Genomic DNA, 17469 nt, shown 5'->3' on the forward strand with positions numbered 1-17469 from the left:
TTCTAGGGGTGCAAATTTATTTTCTGACTCAAAATTGGGGTAATTTTTGGATTTTTGGAGAGATAGGGGTCTTTTTCGGATTTCAGGTAAGTCTGGGGGGTCAGATATAAGGAGATGGGGTCGTTTTTTATATTTCACATACTTCTGGGGGGGAAAATAAAACTCTTTGTAAGATAAATTAGGGTTTGGATTTAATCCAAACCCTTTACCTCCTTTAGACGCGCCGCCTCTTATCTCCTTCCATTCTGCCAAATTTCCGACGCCCCTCACGTTGCCGCCGGCCGGTGGAGGCTCCTGACGCGCCCCCGTTCCAACTCCGGTCGATTCCCCATGGTTTCCGGCTTCGATTCGCCGGGGAACCCCTTCTCCGTTTACACCGACCGCCATTTTCGCTTGGGCTTGAGAAGCTCTCGCCTTGTGCCGTTCTTCCCACCAATCGGGATATCCGACCCGTTTGAAGCAGGCCTCCCAAGTGTGTTTATGTTTCCCACAATGGGAGCACCACAATTTCGACGTGTCGGGCTTGTTTCCCGGTCGGCTGGTGGCCGCGGGGCGCGGTGGTGGTGGTCCGTTCCGATTCAGAGGCCGTTGGGTCTGAGCGGCGAGGCCTTGTCCGATTTCTCCACCAAATGATGAGTCGGCACTGCCGTTGGCTTCGTCGGTGGGTGAGGACGACGCCGGTGGCATGATTCGACGTCGAGCCGCCTCCGTCTTCACCCATCCATACGCAGCCTCCACTGATGGTGTTGGATCTTCTTTCAGAATTTCCCGTCGGATTGAGTCGTATTCCTGATTTAATCCGGTCAGGAACTTGATGAGCCTTTTGGAGTTTGAGAACGTCCGGAATTGATCGATTCCTTTGTCACAGCAGCTAATTGGTTGTTTCTGACTCCGATCTATATTGATCCATAGTCCATGAATCTTTCTGTAGCATGTTTCCAGACCCATATTGCCTTGTTTGATGTTAATTGCCTTCTCTTCCAGGTCATAGATGAGGTACTTGTCGGCTTTACTCTCGAATGTCACCGCGAGATTGTCCCAGAGCGCCTTCGACGTCTGATGATGGGCAAAGTCTGCAATGATCTCGTTATCGATGTTGTCGACAATCCATGAGAACACCACTAGGTCATTCTCCTCCCATTCGTCATATCCCTTGCTCCCCGGTTCTGGGGGATCATTTTTGATGTACGAGTAGGCGCCCCTGCCTCCGATCTTCACCTTGATTAATCTTGCCCACAAAGGGTAGTTCTTTCCATTCAACTTGAATGGTACCGTGATACTTTTGCTGTTTCTCAGACTCGCCGTCTGCTCCATATGTTTCGTATCTTCTGTATCTGTATCTGACATATTCTAGGTGTAGGTTGATTTCTGGGTTGGTTTTTGGCTGGAAAAAAGGTCGAGAAATTGGTATTATTGGCTGTGATGAAATTTTTCTGAGCCAAGATCTTCCTGCTCTGAGGCCATGTTAGAAGTCGTTGGGAAAAAACTGTTGTTCTTATTTAATCATTATGAATACAAAGACTACACCATTATATAGGCTAGAGAGACTCTAAGTATGGTAAATCTAATTTACAATTATTGCTATGCTATATATGGTACAATATATTTTGCATATAATCCTCCAGATCTTATGCAATATTCTTCTGACACATCTCTTTTATATTTGTGATTGTATGTGTTTATTTGCCTAACAATCGACAGATATAATCAACAACGTCCAAAGAATTTGATCAAACAGAAGAGACGACGATGCTGAGTAAGAGTTGGTCCTGAGGATACAGGAAGGATAGGCCGCCTGAAGATGACTGCTGCCCCATTTGCTTTGATGACTTCCACGGTCCATGCCGGACTAACTGCGGCCATTGGTTTTGCGGCAAGTTTCTTTCTTTATTTTCTGCTTCAACTTGAAATGAGGAAATTGGAATTTTAAATATTTAGGGTTTTGGTTGAAAAGCATGATATGTGCTTGTCATGATTTTCTTTGCAATTGGTTTATTGTACATGATTTCATCCGGTTACATGTGATCTTTGGCCCTTTGCAGGCAGCTGCCTTCTTCGATTTCGAGATTCATGGCAAAATTCCGACGGTGCAAGTGCCCTATAATCGTGTTCCCTTTTCACCTCTACTTATTCAGCCAGGAAGATAAGAAGAAGTTGGTGAGATCCTCCGAGAGATCCAGCAATATAATCGTGTAAACAAGGTCGGGTTCATGGCATGTTCTTTTGCTTAAGCTATAATTATCTCAACCATTGATATATAATCTTGTTCCCCATCCAGCCACGAAGAGGCGTTGAGCGATACAAGCTTGAAGACATCTTCATGGTATGTTCTTTTACTGAAGCTAGCTATAATTATTTCAAGTAGTTTTGTTTAGTAAATATTATGAAGTCAACTTTGATTTGCCTTTTTAAACTAATTTCAAGACATTTTTTAGGCAACATGTACACTACTTAAACTAATTTCTGTTGTTTCAGTTTATTCTGCAGAAATATGTAGGTCTGCTCAAGCTCATGGACTTGTATGTAGATGATATTCTACTGGCATGTTCAAGCAAGAATGAGATGCTACATATCAAGGAAGAACTAAAACAAAAGTTTGAAATGAAAGATCTTGGAGAAGCCAAGAAAATCATGGGCATGGATATCTTCAGAAACAGAAAAGGGAACTAAAATTGGTTCAAGCTGATTATGCCAGAAAGGTGATAGAGAAGTATCAAGTGAAAGATGCAAAGTCAGTCTCTGTTCCATTGGCAAGTCATTTTAAACTTAGCAAGGAGCAGATGCCAAAAACAGATGAAGCTAGAAGAGAAATGAGCTTGATATCCTATGCTAACATAGTGGGCAGTGTGCTGTACTTGATGATACGCACAAGGCCGGATGTTGCCCATGTTATCAGTGTGGCTAGCAGGTATATGGCTGATCTAGGAAGAGAGCACTGGGCTGCACTGAAATGGATATTAAAATATCTGAAGGGTTCTGTTATGGTTGGCTTGAAGTTTGGAAATGGAGTTTGGTCTGAAAAGGACGAGATTCTTGAGGGATTTTGTGATTCAGATTATGCTGCTAACCTAGATAACAGAAAGTCCCAAAGTGGCTACATTTTCACATTGTTTGGCACAACAATCAGTTGGAAGTCAAATTTACAGTCTGTAGTTGCATTATCTACAACGGAGGCTGAGTATATTGCTCTAACAGAGGCTTCTAAGGAAGGAAAGTGGCTGCAGAGGATTCTTCAGGATTTGGGAATGGAGTTGGAAGCAGTAAGGATCAACTGTGATAGCAACTCGGCTATATGTTTAGCCAAACACCAGATGTTCATGAACGGTCTAAACATATTGATGTGAGAAGGCACTTCATCAGAGATGAGATTCAAAGTGGGAAGATCAATGTGGTGAAGGTGAAGGTTCCAACTGAGGAGAATGCCTCAGATATGTTGACAAAATTTCTGCCAGTTTCAAAATTCAAGCATTGCTTAGAATTGGTAGAGATTGTGGAGTGATAAGTTTCTGGAACAATTGAAAAGGGAGTTAGATATTGATCTTGATTTGCAGATGCAAGGTGGATATTTGTGAGATTTGTGAGTTTTGCCTCAGCAAATCAGTCTCTAAGTGTTGAGCTAAATAGAGCCGTTGGGGCTGGGTGATGAAGTGAAGGAATGAGCTCGAGTTTGAAGCTTCTGGAAGTAGCCGTTGGGATGCGGTTATAACTAACTTTCAGCTGAAGGAAGTTAGTTGATCATTCACTTGTATTCACACTTATATTAGCCGAGAAAAGAGATTGAAGAAGTAGAACACACAATACACACACACGATTGATAGTTTAGCCTTTGCTTGTAATTAGTTGAGGGCGTTTCAATTTGTAGAGTGGATACACTTTCTTGTGAGCTTGATTTATAAACTCCGGTCACCTTCTCCGTGGACGTAGGCACTCTCTTGCCGAACCACGTTACTTCCTTTTGTGTGCTTTACCATTCTTGTCGATATTCTTTTCTTGTGTGATCGGCGGTGCAACCCAACTGAAGGAGTATCTAGCATGAATTGGCCAATTCTTGGATTACAAGACTACATACACAGTAAATGGTGCTGCGACATAAATTTGATATAGCAACGTCTCATAAATGCAAATGCAAAGTTTTATTAACAATTGCAAGTTTATTTGGCATCAGTTAAAAGAACCTTGATATTTGATCTATTGAATGATAGCAATAATGACACCGTTTTTTAAAATTTGTAGCAAAATAGACACTTCCAAATCATTAAGTATGAAAATGATAGAGCGTGTGAGGATAAGTGTAAGTTTAATTGAGTAGTTAATATAAATCATAGATCCACATTGAAACCTTGAGTATATCTATAAGGACAGGTGGTGAGAATTTCAAGCCAACTCCGTATTCTTACATACGTCGAAACCATCGCACGTTTGGGAAGGTTGTCGGGATCAGTTGAATTCTTGTCTCTATTCGTCCAAGCGCGCGACCACGAAACCAGCCTACATATGGGAATAACAATACATAGACGACAACCACAGACACTACTACGGCGACTACACATCGATCGATCGTCGTCGTCTATAATGACTATTTGATAAGATGTTAGGCCTTCGAGACTAAACGGAGATGAGATCGTGGCTGGTCACAACGATGATCATCGCGAAAGAATTCCCGTCGAGCAGTTTATGGTTTAGGGTTTAGGGTTTGTGAAAGAAAGCTTGTATATAAATTGCAGGAAAAGTAATTAAATAGACGAAAACAATAGAGGAGTCTTGTGATTTCTCAAGTTGTTTATGAATACAAGGTCTTTAAGACTTAATCCTAGGATTGGTTCGACTCTATTTTGCATTCCGGGAAAGAACCAACAAAGAAAACCCGAAATGGAGCTTATAATTACGCTCGACTCTCTATTACATTGAAGCATTGGGTATATCTTCAATTACCGGTGGTAAGAACTCCAACCCATCTTTGTATAGTTAAACACAAAGAAACAGTAGCACGTTTGGGAAAACTGTCGTCAGCATTTGCAAGAACTTGCAGCAAACTCTGTATTTGTGTCTCTGTTTGTTTAAGCCCCCCCAAAACCTTGGTGCGTATGGGGAAGTAGATGACCAACAATATATTGATGCCGACGAACACACCTACTACTATGGTAGCTATTTCGGAAATTGATTTTGTTTCCATAGGATTGGTCATGAGTAAAGAAACCCCATAGCTCACTCCAATAGACACAATCGACACCCACATCGAATAGGTCGTGATTGCCAGCAAGACAAAATCTACCTGTGGCGCTCCGGTGCTGATGAGGACGATTGTGATCATCGATGAAATGAAAGCCGTGTTGGTAGCAACAAGGAAGGATATATATAGTCCAGGACTATTAGTTGCCATCACTGCTCTGCCCGCTTTGTGTGATGGCGTGTAAATGTCGGGTGATGGCTTGTCTTCCTGCCACACACCCCCCGGGGGGTTGACCGCCGCCTGGAACGCCATCGTGGCTATTAGAATCACCACCACCATTGCCATTTCGGTCAACTTGGGGAACTGTTTGACCATTGCCAGAGAATCGAAACGTTGCAAGATTCTTCTCATTTCTTTATATGTATCTGTTTCGTGAAAGCTCTCACGCAAGATATCCAATGCTGTTTCGCCACTGGAATTCGTTGCTAGTCTCTTTATTTTTCTACTTTCCACCAAGTAATCTACAATCTGAAATTTTTGAAACAACAATATCATTACTAAGATCGAATATTGAGTCAGGAATGATACTCACGAATCACTTATATGTTTTTCTAATGTCAACTGATATTTATGTATTTGCAAACTAGTGTTATAACTTTAAGAAGAGTTCTGAAATGAACAGTCTCCACAAAATACATGTCTATTTTTATGTAAAAGTAAATAAAAGAGTTAGTGGTTACCTTAAGTTGATTGGATCTAACAGCCAAATGCAAGAGTGTCTCACCATCACCATCCTTTGCATAAACAAGTCCCCCAACTTTTCCACCAAAACCTTCAACGTCTCGAATTGAAAATGTTTCACGCACAAGTGCAACACGGTCTGCCCGCCATGCACTGTCTCCCGGGCGGCAGGAAATAGGTCCGGTCGAAGCAGCTCCTCCAATATCAAAACACGCCCTTTCACGGCCGCAACATGAATCGGATTCATCCCTTGATTATCCCGCCACCAGCACATCTCTGGCGCTACTGACATCAACCTTTTTGTGATTTCAAGGTCCCCTTCATCTACGGCAATGTGAAGAGGCGACGAACTTCGGGAGTCTGAACTCCGTGCTAGCCTCGGATTACGCTCCAACACTTCTTCACAACGCCTGTTTGTCCATGCATTGCTGCTATGTGTAGAAGATTTCTTGAACATGGAAACGAGAATTCATGAACAAGATATGGATCTTCTCCGAGTAGTTGTACAAGTGTTTTTACATCCTCTTTTGATGCAGATGTGTAGAGTTTCATTTCTACTTCTTCACTAACCATTTTTTTCTCCCACTAATTCTTTTTTTTTTCCCCCTCTAGTTTATGATTTCTTCTTCTTCTTATCCTCTTCTTATACTTATTCACAAAAGATCGATGTCCACACACCACACACAAGCAATTTCTACCTAATTTCCTCGCTGCTTCACAATATATTCCGATAAGGTTCTCAATATAAGAGTAGTAGATTCAACACAGCTAACTCAACTTCGTCTGTATCTAACAACGTTTGTCTTTGAAAAAGATAGTACTAGGAAAGAAGAAGCAAATTGAAATGGTGACACATTGTTTGAACATAACAACCATTTTATTTGAGTATGTATCACTTTAAGATTTTTCATTTTGTGGCCCATTCCACACGTATATTTATCATTTCCATATAATTTCTGCCTTTTAAATATTAGATAATTAGAACTTATTGGGATAATTAAAGAGTCTGATTATTTAGTTACTTTATTATTTAAGTTGTTATATTTTCGGTTTGATTTGTTTTTAATAAGTTTAATGAGAGCAATGTATTTCATCTATTTATAGATAATTAAAATAACAACTTGACAACAACGTAGCATGCAATCTGTGATACATAGGCAAGCAACTCGGCATATGATTCCAAGCAATCTGCGATACGAAATCAGAGCACTATGGTGACATCATAATTAAAATGACAATCTAGGCAAGATATTTGCTATACATAGACAAACATCTGTGATACATAGGCAAGCAACTCAGCATACGGTTCAAAGCAATCTGCGATACAAAATTAGAGATAATTAATCAAGCAATTTGCGATATATAAGCAAGCAAGTCTGCCACGTGGCAGACTAAGATTGAGTCTGCTCCTAAATTTAATGGTCCTCATTGATGGTATGTTGTCATTTTATAAATAGCTGTCATTTTATATAAGGTTCTCAATATAAGAGTCGAAGATTCAACGCAGCTACCTCACCTTAGGCTGTATCTATCTACGTTTGTCTTTGAAAAAGATAGTAAGGAAGAAACAAATTGAAATGGTGACACATTGTTTGAACATAACAACCATTTTATTTGAGTAAATATCACTTTAAATTTTTTAGTTTTGTGGCCCATTCCACACGTTTATTTATCATTTCCATTTAATTTCTGGCTTTTAAATATTAAATAATTAGAACATATTGGGACAATCAAAGAGTCTGATTATTTAGTTACTTTATTAATTAAGTTGGTTTTATTTTCGGTTTGATTTGGAGTTAATAAGTTGGAGAAAGATATGAGACAAATGTATTTTTATCTATTTATAGATAATGGAGAGATATGCATTAACGGCTATAAATTATAAGTTGGAGTATTAATTAGAAAATGATTCGATTTTAATTAATGAAAACCTACTATCTTAATCTAGTGACAAAGATCAGATCAAAGGAGAGCGCCAAAATTTTTTGCAGGATTAGTTAACGGCTAAAGTGGGCATAAATTACTTCACCATCCAATAAAAATTATGCATAAATTTCTTCCGCCGAAAGTATAGTGGACCGTCTCTCTAATACCAAAATTATATTGTATTTCATGATTAATTATCTCACATCAACCTCTGTGACTAATTTATCCTAGACAAATTTTATTTATGACTTATCTAATATTGTATCACATTATTATCTTATCTAACGAATCAAATAGCACCTAATAGTGCAATAATATGTCTTGCGATTGAGAAAATATCGATCCTTGTACGTGGGATGCTTTTTCAACTACAACCGAAGGAAATATACAAAACAAAATGAAGACGAAAAATTCAACAAAACTTTTAAAACAAACCAAACTGTAAGCCGTGGCATAGGGAAAGGCAAAAGTCCTTACTCCCCCTTTTCCAACAATGCCTTCAAGGGAGTAGTTGTAAGAACTTGTAGCCAACTCTGTATTCTTACATACGTCGAAACCGGCACAGGTTTGGGAAGTTTTTCGGGATCGTCTATAAGATCTTGTTGCAACCTCTGTATTCTTCTAAGCAACGACGAAACAAGTTTACGTATTGGAAAGTAGAGGAACAGTAATAAATAAACGAAGACGAAAACAGAGGCTACTATGACAACTATGTTGCCAACTGATTTTGTTTCCATAGGATTGGTCATAATTAAGGAAACTCCATAACTCACTCCAATAGACGTAATCTCCACCCACATGGAATAGGTCGCGATCGCCAGAAAAAAGTTCACCTGTGGCGCTCCGGTGCTGATAAGGAGGATTGTGACGATCGCTGAAATGAAAGCCGTGGTGGTAGCACTAATGAAGTGTTCATAGACTTTAGGATGAGTGGTGGCCATCACTGCTCTGCCCGCGTTGTGTGATGGCGTGTCATCCTGCCACACGCCCCCTGGGGGCTGACCGTCACTTGGAACGCCATCGTGGCTATCAGGACAACCACCACCATCGTCATGTCGGTCAACTTAGGAAAGTGCTCGACGATCGACTGGGGATAGACGTTATGCAATATTCTTCGCATTTCTAAATATGTGCTTGTGTCGCGAAAGCTCTCGTGCAAGATATCCAATGCTGTTTTCCCTGTGGAATTCGTTGCTAGTTTCTTTATTTTGTTATTTTCCACCAAATTTTTGATACAATAGTATCATTACTAGGATCTAATTATTAATTAACAACATATACACAAAAAATATATATATATACCTCAAGTTGATTGGATCTAACGGCCAAATGCAAGAGTGTCTCTCCATCATCATCCTCCTCTGCACAAACTAAGTCTCCCAACTTTTCCACCAAAACCTTCAATGTCTCAATTTGGCAATGTTTCACACACAAGTGCAACACGGTCTGCCCACGATGCACTCTCTCCCGAGCAGGAAATAGATCCAGTCGAAGCAGCTCCGCCAAAACCATAAAATGCCCTTTCACGGCTGCAATATGGACCGGGTTCATCTCTTGATCGTCTCGCCACCAGCACATCTCTGGGGTCACCAACAACAATCTTTTTGTGACTTCAAGGTCCCCTTGGTCCACTGCAATGTGAAGAGGCGACGATTTTTGGGAGTCCGAACCCCGAGCTAGCAGCGGATTAAGCTTCAACAGTTCTTCAACAATGGCTATTTGTCCATACATTGCTGCTATGTGTAGAAGATTTCTTGAACATGGAAATGAGACTCCATGAATGAGGTATGGATCTTCTTTAACTAGTTGTTGAAGAGCTGTTACATCCCCTTTTGACGCAGCTTCATATAGTTTCATTTCTACTGCTTCACTCACCATTCTGCCTCTACTAATTTATTATTAATGTCTTTCTTCTTTCTATCATTAATTCTCATTTTCTTCTATAATTCACAAATGATCAGACTTGTGTGATAAGGTGGGGTCAGGTTCCTTACATTAAAGTTGACTAAATTGCTGCCGAATTCCTATTTTCAAGAAATTAAAGACCCCACGTGTAACAGCCCGCCCTCCTAGGGTACAATAAATGCGGCGACTGCTACCAAAACGGACTCAAAGAAATGAACGAAGGCCAGGGTTTCAATTAAAGAGTGTTGACCAAAAGATCAGAAAGAAACTATCAGAGTGTTTAAAGCAATAACTTAACCTCGAAATTCGAATAAGAAAAAGGAAGGTGTAATAAATGACGTTCAACAATGTCAAGAGTATGGCATAGTTTTCCAAGATAGAAACCACAAGATAGTCTAAAGCCTCTAACTCGAAAGGAGAGTGCGAAATATTCGAAATAAACATAAGTGTATCAAAACTCAGCGGAAAACGTCCAAGAGGAAGAATAGCTATGTATGAAGACACAACTACGCTTGAAGTTTCAAATATCCATCTTAATTAATTATCATGCTCAACACCCGCCACCGCTCGTCTTCGTTCAACCTGCACATAAGGAAAACACATGCATGGCTGAGTATTTTGAAATACTCGGTGAACTCGTTGCCAAAACATTTTATAAGTTATGCCACCCTTACCAAGTGAACTCGAGTTTTAAGCAGTTTAAAGAGAATTTCACGAGTATCACAAAAATATTTAAGATAGATTGGCCAATCAAACAACTCCCCATTTTCTCATCAATTCATAAATCACAATCTTTCCATAGTGCGACGAAAGTGTGGCCACACTTTTCGCCCACGAGACCGGCCGACTAGCAAGGACGGCTCCCGATCCCCTCGTGTACACGGCCTGGTAGGGTTTGCGGCTCGTACTCAGACCCGAATTCGTATAACATATCCACAGCCCTAGCCCAATGGAGCGAACTCACAAACTAGGCATCGGGCGCACAATATCACAACAAAACAAACATAGGCATGGCATAACAGTTAAACCACCCTTATAACACCAATAAATATTTTTGCAAGAAGTAAAAGAGTTTAAGAATAAAGCCCACCTCGACTGCTTAGGTTTCAAGTATGTTCTTTCCTTTGTTATCCGGCTTCGCAACCGAGGTTTCACCTTTTTAATCACATAGGCACACATATCACAAATTAGGTTCAACACTACTCTTACTTATGCATGTCTCGATGTTTTTCCCTCTTTCCAACGATTTATCTTATCATTACTAATCAATAAAAATCATGTCTATCGTACCATAATATTTAGCCATCAAACACACTCTACACAACACACACATGACACACACGCACTCACACACGACACACACACACACACATGAAACATATTCCCACATCCCTTTATATCCCACTTTCACTCAACCAAGATGCATGAGGGTTCAAGAAGACCGATTAATCGGTTAGAGAGAAGAGGAATCAAGTAGAAACAAGAAGATGGATATAAAAATACCTTATGAGAAAAATGAACGGTAGAAATTAAGTATTAGGCTTGGTTCTTCAAGATTCTTGGATCAAACTTCAATTCTTCTTCAAAAGATGACAAAATAATGGAGAATGGAAGAAGAAAAATTTGGAGAGAGGGAAGAAGGGAGGGAGGCGAAAATTATGGGGCTAGGGTTAGGGGTTCCTCTTATTTATAGTGCTCAATAAGATCCTTAGGTAAATAGAATAGAATATTTGGTAAGATCTTATTCTCCACAATTAAATAAAATAAATATTGTGAAGTAGGGAGGAAGAATTAACAAAAATAGACTAGGGTCTCAAGCATGGAAATTTCGAAATATATGGCTCTCCATTAGCCAAGATTTTGTTTTGGTATATTTTACGGAGTAGAATAAAATATCACAGGAGCAAAAATGAAATAAAAATTATAAATCCTCCCCTTTGAAAAGGAACTAGGCGTGTAATATGGCCCCTTTTAATAAGGCATGGATTTCTAATTTAACTAAAATAAGATAAGGCAAGATCTCTTGAGGTATGGAAAGATTTGATAGAATATTTTTAATTCTAGGTATGGAAGGAGATCAAATAAGGGATCAATTAAAATAAAATAAATTCCTCCTTCACAAAGCTAGGTGATTTTCGAAAATCACCTTAAAAACAATAGGGCTCGATTTTTCTCATTAAGAAATAAGGAATAATTGGATTTTGGATTTAATTTGGATAAATATCCCAAGAATTAAATTAAAATCCGGAAAAATAGAAATTCTTCTTCAAAAATCAAGGGGGTCGATAATGGCTAGTATTCATGGAAATTTTCTCTTATTTCCTCACTCACCCTAAACAAATAATTCACTTCACAAATAAATAAATCACATGCCACATCACAAAATCAATAAGTTTGACTTTTCAAACTTCTAACGCAAACCCTAAACTCAACTCGGCCATAGCATCACGTGCAATAAATGCATTCACAACTCCACGTCATCAATAATAAATTCTAGGGCTCTAAAATTAGGGTTCGGAAATTCGGGGTGTTACATCCTACCACACTTAAAAGAAATTTCGTCCCGAAATTTGGTACATCTATGGGAAGAGTTCCGGGTTTAGTTCCATCATCTTATCCTCAAGCTCCCACGTGGCTTCCTCGGGCCCGTGGTTTCTCCATTGTATTTTCACGAAGACAGATTTGTATCTTAGGGTTTGAACCTTATGGTTTAGGATCATCTGGGGTCTCTCCTCGTAGCTCAAGTCCGGGTTCAACGCAATTTCTTTAAAGTGAATCACGTACTTCGGGTCGAACACGTATTTCCGCAACTGCGATACATGAAAAACGTTGTGCATGCTCCCAAGGCTTGGGGGTAGCGCCAATCGGTACGCAACGGGTCCTACTCTTTCTAAGATTTCGTAAGGTTCGATAAATCGTGACTTCAACTTTCCCTTAACACCGAAACGTATTATCCCTTTCGACGGAGATACCTTGAGAAAAACTTTATCATCGGTTTGAAAATGATATACGTGCAGTGTGTGGGTGTGAAATATTAATGTCTTTATTATAACAATTTTTATTTATGGTGAGAGAATGTGACGAGAATATTGGTTAGCATTTTCCACATAGCTGCCCCACCTCTCTCATATTTATATGTTCACTATTATATTTATGACTTTGAATACTAAAATAATGATCAAATATATTTCCACATTGTATATTTGTGATTGGCCACATTTTCATCGGAATGGTGGATTGGACCCGTTGGCTAATGAACTAGCTAGGCTGACTCTTACTTTTATTTCCATCTATATCAAAAAAAAAAAAAACAAATTAATGCGATAATATTAATCGTCAGCATGATTAATAAATTGCAGCGTTACTTTGGCTTTTAAATCTCAAATGATTACAATATAAAGGGGATAATAAAAGAAAATAAGGAGTTTTTATAAAACAAATCTGGTTATTATTTGGTTATATATTTACTTAATTAATCAAGTTGGTTTTAATTTCAATTAAATAATTCAAAGCTAATGAATTTGAAAAAGATAAAAAAACTATTTCGATTATCAGGACATTATATAGAGAAATTTTATCATATAAATATTATTGTATTCTACATGAAGGCATCACTAAACAAATTAATAAAGTGTAGGATCCATGGAGATTGGGACTATATTCAAAAGAGATGCTTAATTTTTTGAAGAAAAGGGACAATGAAAACAACTGTATATTGGTCTATTTAGTACTACTACTGGTATTTGATAAAAACTTGCAATATTGTAATTATCGATAAAATCAATACAAGTTGAATTGCTGCAATGCCCATTGTAATTAATACTCCCTCCGTCCACCTATAGGAGTTCCGTTTCATTTTGGTCCGTGTACAAATAGGAGTCTTAGTTTATTATTAATGGTAAAGAGGCCCCATATTTTTCCAATTCATTTCACTCACATATCATTTAAAAGTAATATATATAAATGAGACGTTATCACGTGGTGTATTCATATTCAGTCAATTCCAGAAATATTACTCTCTTATTTTCTTTCCTCATTATCCAAATTTGATAATTTGAACACAACAAATGAAAATGTATCTGAAACACTAAAAGCGATTGAATAATGTACATACACTGGTGAATCCTTAGTTTAGTTGACACATTTAGCATAATGATGCGTCACTATAGCTCGATTTCTAATCCTAAACAAGTGATGCAATTTGTTTATAAAATACTCAAATCAAGAAGCTCACGCCTAAATTTGATTTCACTTTCACATTGTTAATTAAATCATGCACATTTTATCTTGTTATATTAGTCTCGTCGGAATTGTTTGCGAGTATTTTTGGAGCACTTATTTTTAAAGCTATTTCAACTATCCCTTATCCCAGTTGGCCCTGTATATATGTGAAGAGTAATTGAATGAAAATGAAACTATACATTCTTGGAGTAATTGTTAGAATGTTGATACAATTTGTTTCAACTTCACTATCGTTTTCAGAGACAAATGCAGATAGATACATGACAGAGGTGAGGCAGCTGTGTTGAAAATACCACAACGCTTATACTAGTAGTATTTATCGAAATATATATTGTGAAGTAGTGAGGAAATTAGGTTGCTTGTAGCCAACCTAAGACAATGGCCATTTGGCTGTGTGTGGTGTGTGGACATCAATCATTTACGAATAGTATAAGAAAAGGGTAAGAAGAAGTAACTATAAACAAGAGATAAAAAGAGGAAAAAAAAAAGAAGAAGAATTAGTGGGAGAAAGAATGGTGAGTGAAGAAGTAGAAAAGAAACTGTATGAAGCTGCATTAAAAGGAGATGTAACAACACTTGTACGACTAGTTGAAGAAGATCCATATCTTGTTCATGGAGTCTCATTTCCATGCTCAAGAAATCTTCTACATGTAGCAGCCGCACGAGGGCATGCCCAGATTGCCTTGGAATTGTTCTCAAAAGACCCGGAGATGTGCTGGCGGCGCGACGACCAAGGCATGAATCCGGTTCATGTTGCAGCCATGAATGGGTGTGTTCAGATTCTAGAACATCTCCTTAAGGATAGTTGTTTCCCCGCATTGGAGAGACTGCATCACGGGCAGACTGTGCTGCATTTGTGTGTGAAGCATGCTCAACTTGATGCGTTAAAGTTTTTGGTGGAGAAGTTGGGAGATCTTGTGTGTACAAAGGATGATGATGGTGATACATTATTGCATTTGGCTGTTAGGTGCAATCAACTCCAGGTAATTACAAACCAACTCTCAAGTGTCATATTTACTTTTTACTCCCTCCGTCCCCGATTAAGAGTCACACTTTTCTATTTCGGTCCGTCCCCAATTAAGAGTCACACTTCATTTTTACCATAAATAGTAAGTAGGTCCCACATTCCACTAACTCAATTCACTAACATTTTATTATAAAACCAATATAAAAAAATGGGTCCCACATTCCACTAACTTTTTCAACCAACTTTTTTTTACATTTCTTAAAACCCGTGCCTGGTCAAAGTGTGACTCCTAATCGGGGACGGAGGGAGTACTACTTTTAGCAAGTAGATCTCGCATTTCACTAATTCATTATATTCACAAATAAAAGTGAGATTTGTATTCAACTAATTTTTTTCATTCACTTCCTTTTATAAAGTCAAACGATTCTTAAAACCCGTATCGGTCAAATATGAGATATTTAATGAGAACTAGAGGGAGTATAATTGATATAGATTTGACTTTTGAAACTAGCTTGTTATAAATTAGATTTAACGTTAACAATGTTTGAATTTTTTGATTCGCACTTTCATAATCTGTTTATTTATTATAATCTTTCTGTTCCATAGAAAAATAAATAAAAAAGTAGTTGGAGTATTCACGGTGGAGAATGAGTTCGTGAATAGAAAAAAAAGTTTCCTAACACAGAAATTGTTATTTTTATGAGAATAATCAAAATGACAGAAGTGTTTTATTTTTATGAGATAGAGAGAGTACATTTCTTTTGTTGGCTCGAATTTGTAGTTAAGACTCAGACAAGCATATCCATGTCCACTGTAGATTTTCGAAGCCCGTTGTATAAATTATCCCCGTTTGTTGTTAATTTTCTTTCGGATGTTCGACGGCTGAGTAGGTGATTCGGCTCAATCAAGTGTGCCAAACACCCGAAAACAAATTTTCTTTCGGATGTTTGACAATTGTCGAATTTCAAAAGCATTAACAACTGAGAGATTATGCATATTATGAACAAATTTCAGATTGTAGACTACTTGGTGGGAATCGAAGTCCTAAAGCAGGAAACAAGAAACGGGATGGGCAAAACTGCTGTCCAAATCTTGAACGAGAGTCTTCCAACCACCCCCAACTACTCAGATATGAAAAAGCTCTTAAAATATCAGTCAGATCTCTTCATTTTTCAAGTGATCCCGGAGATGAGCAATACCATGATGGTGGTGGCAGTCCTGATCGCCACGATGGCCTTCCAGTCGGCCATCAGCCCCGCTGGAGGAGTATGGGGTGAAGATGACCACAACTCCTCGCACATGGCCGGAAAGGCCGTGATGGCATCTACTCATCCCCATACATACATGACAATTAGGCGCGCCAACACCACGGCCTTCCTGTGTTCCCTCGCTGCGATGTACCTTTTCACTTTCAGGGTCCAGCTCGAAAATTACACATTTGCCTTCGCATTGGTGTCGTTCCTCGCCATGGGAGCGGCGCTGGTAGCTGTCATGGTAACCTTCTTGACGTCGACGGACGCGGTCACTCCATATCAGCTCAGCTCTCCCACCGGGAACAAGATCATGTGGGGGCTTCTCATATTTGCGCTCGTATGGGCGTGTGGTGTTTATGTAAAGCATGTGTATCGGTCATGGCGAAATAAGAAGAATCGGCAGCTAAATCTTCGTGATGATGCTTTCCACCGCCGTGTTTTCTATTGGATTTTTGACAAGATGGAGAAGCTCGAGTTCAGCGACGGATCCAGGTGGGGTCGCGTGACCCCACCAACGGCGGATCCAGGTGGGGTCACCAACCCCTCCAGAGTGCCGCCGGAACGCTTCTTTCATCGGCCCTTCGACCCCACAACATCCGTTCCTCCGACCATATTCCACGTAGAGAGAGCTGAGGAGGCTGAGTAAGAAATGAGAAAGTGAGGCAGCGGCGACGTGAATGAAGAAAGGGAGAGAATAAGCTGTTCAGTTTTTGCTTTCAAGAAGAAAGAAATGGGATTTAGGGTGAGAGAGAGATTGAGACCCAATGATCGAGAATCACCCACTTATTTCTGTATTTACTTTACGTATTTAAATTAGCAAGAAGAAAAATTGATACATGTCCTATTTAATATAGTTTCATATCTTGATTATTTCTAATTTTAAAATGAACTTTCAAATTTTATTGTTTTATTTTTATTATTCCCAAACTAAGTTGGTGAAAAATTGGTGGTTACCTTAAGTTGATTGGATCTAACAGCCAAATGCAAGAGTGTCTCACCATCACCATCCTTTGCATAAACTAAGTCCACCAACTTTTCCACCAAAACCTTCAACGTCTCGAATTGAAAATGTTTCACGCACAAGTGCAACATGGTCTGCCCGCCATGCACTGTCTCCCGTAGGGCTGGGGAAAAATACCGAAAAAATGATATATCGCTCGTATCGTATTGAAAAATATCGAAAAATTATCGAATTTTCGATATATCGCAATTTTCGATACGATACGATATCGTATCGTTAATTTTCGATACGATAACGATATGAA

General features: G+C 39.0%; 3 protein-coding genes and 1 long non-coding RNA gene across 4 annotated transcripts; 2 read left to right on the forward strand and 2 right to left on the reverse strand.

Annotated features, from left to right (window-relative positions):
- The first annotated feature begins 140 nt into the window (after positions 1 to 140).
- LOC125218942 lies at positions 141 to 1870 on the forward strand. The gene is made up of 3 exons (XR_007176049.1): positions 141 to 878; positions 985 to 1125; positions 1702 to 1870. It is a non-coding gene; the product is annotated as an uncharacterized LOC125218942 (long non-coding RNA).
- A 2868-nt stretch (positions 1871 to 4738) lies between these two features.
- On the reverse strand, positions 4739 to 17228 carry LOC125201969. Its single transcript, XM_048100274.1, has 2 exons — positions 17159 to 17228; positions 4739 to 5698 (listed from the first exon to the last, which is right to left on the reverse strand). The coding sequence occupies exon 2, from the start codon at positions 5579 to 5581 to the stop codon at positions 4925 to 4927; it is 657 nt and encodes a 218-aa protein (XP_047956231.1). The 5' UTR covers positions 5582 to 5698; positions 17159 to 17228; the 3' UTR covers positions 4739 to 4924.
- On the reverse strand, positions 8676 to 9734 carry LOC125201970 (ankyrin repeat-containing protein NPR4-like). Its single transcript, XM_048100275.1, has 2 exons — positions 9140 to 9734; positions 8676 to 9016 (listed from the first exon to the last, which is right to left on the reverse strand). Exons 1-2 carry the CDS (start codon positions 9713 to 9715, stop codon positions 8960 to 8962), a joined length of 633 nt encoding a protein of 210 aa, XP_047956232.1. The 5' UTR covers positions 9716 to 9734; the 3' UTR covers positions 8676 to 8959.
- Positions 14459 to 17114, forward strand: LOC125201968 (ankyrin repeat-containing protein NPR4-like). The gene is made up of 2 exons (XM_048100273.1): positions 14459 to 14967; positions 15966 to 17114. The coding sequence occupies exons 1-2, from the start codon at positions 14497 to 14499 to the stop codon at positions 16848 to 16850; spliced, it is 1356 nt and encodes a 451-aa protein (XP_047956230.1). The 5' UTR covers positions 14459 to 14496; the 3' UTR covers positions 16851 to 17114.
- Positions 17229 to 17469: the final 241 nt, after the last annotated feature.

Source organism: Salvia hispanica, chromosome 1 (genome assembly GCF_023119035.1).
Source record: "Salvia hispanica cultivar TCC Black 2014 chromosome 1, UniMelb_Shisp_WGS_1.0, whole genome shotgun sequence".
NCBI lineage: Eukaryota > Viridiplantae > Streptophyta > Magnoliopsida > Lamiales > Lamiaceae > Salvia > Salvia hispanica.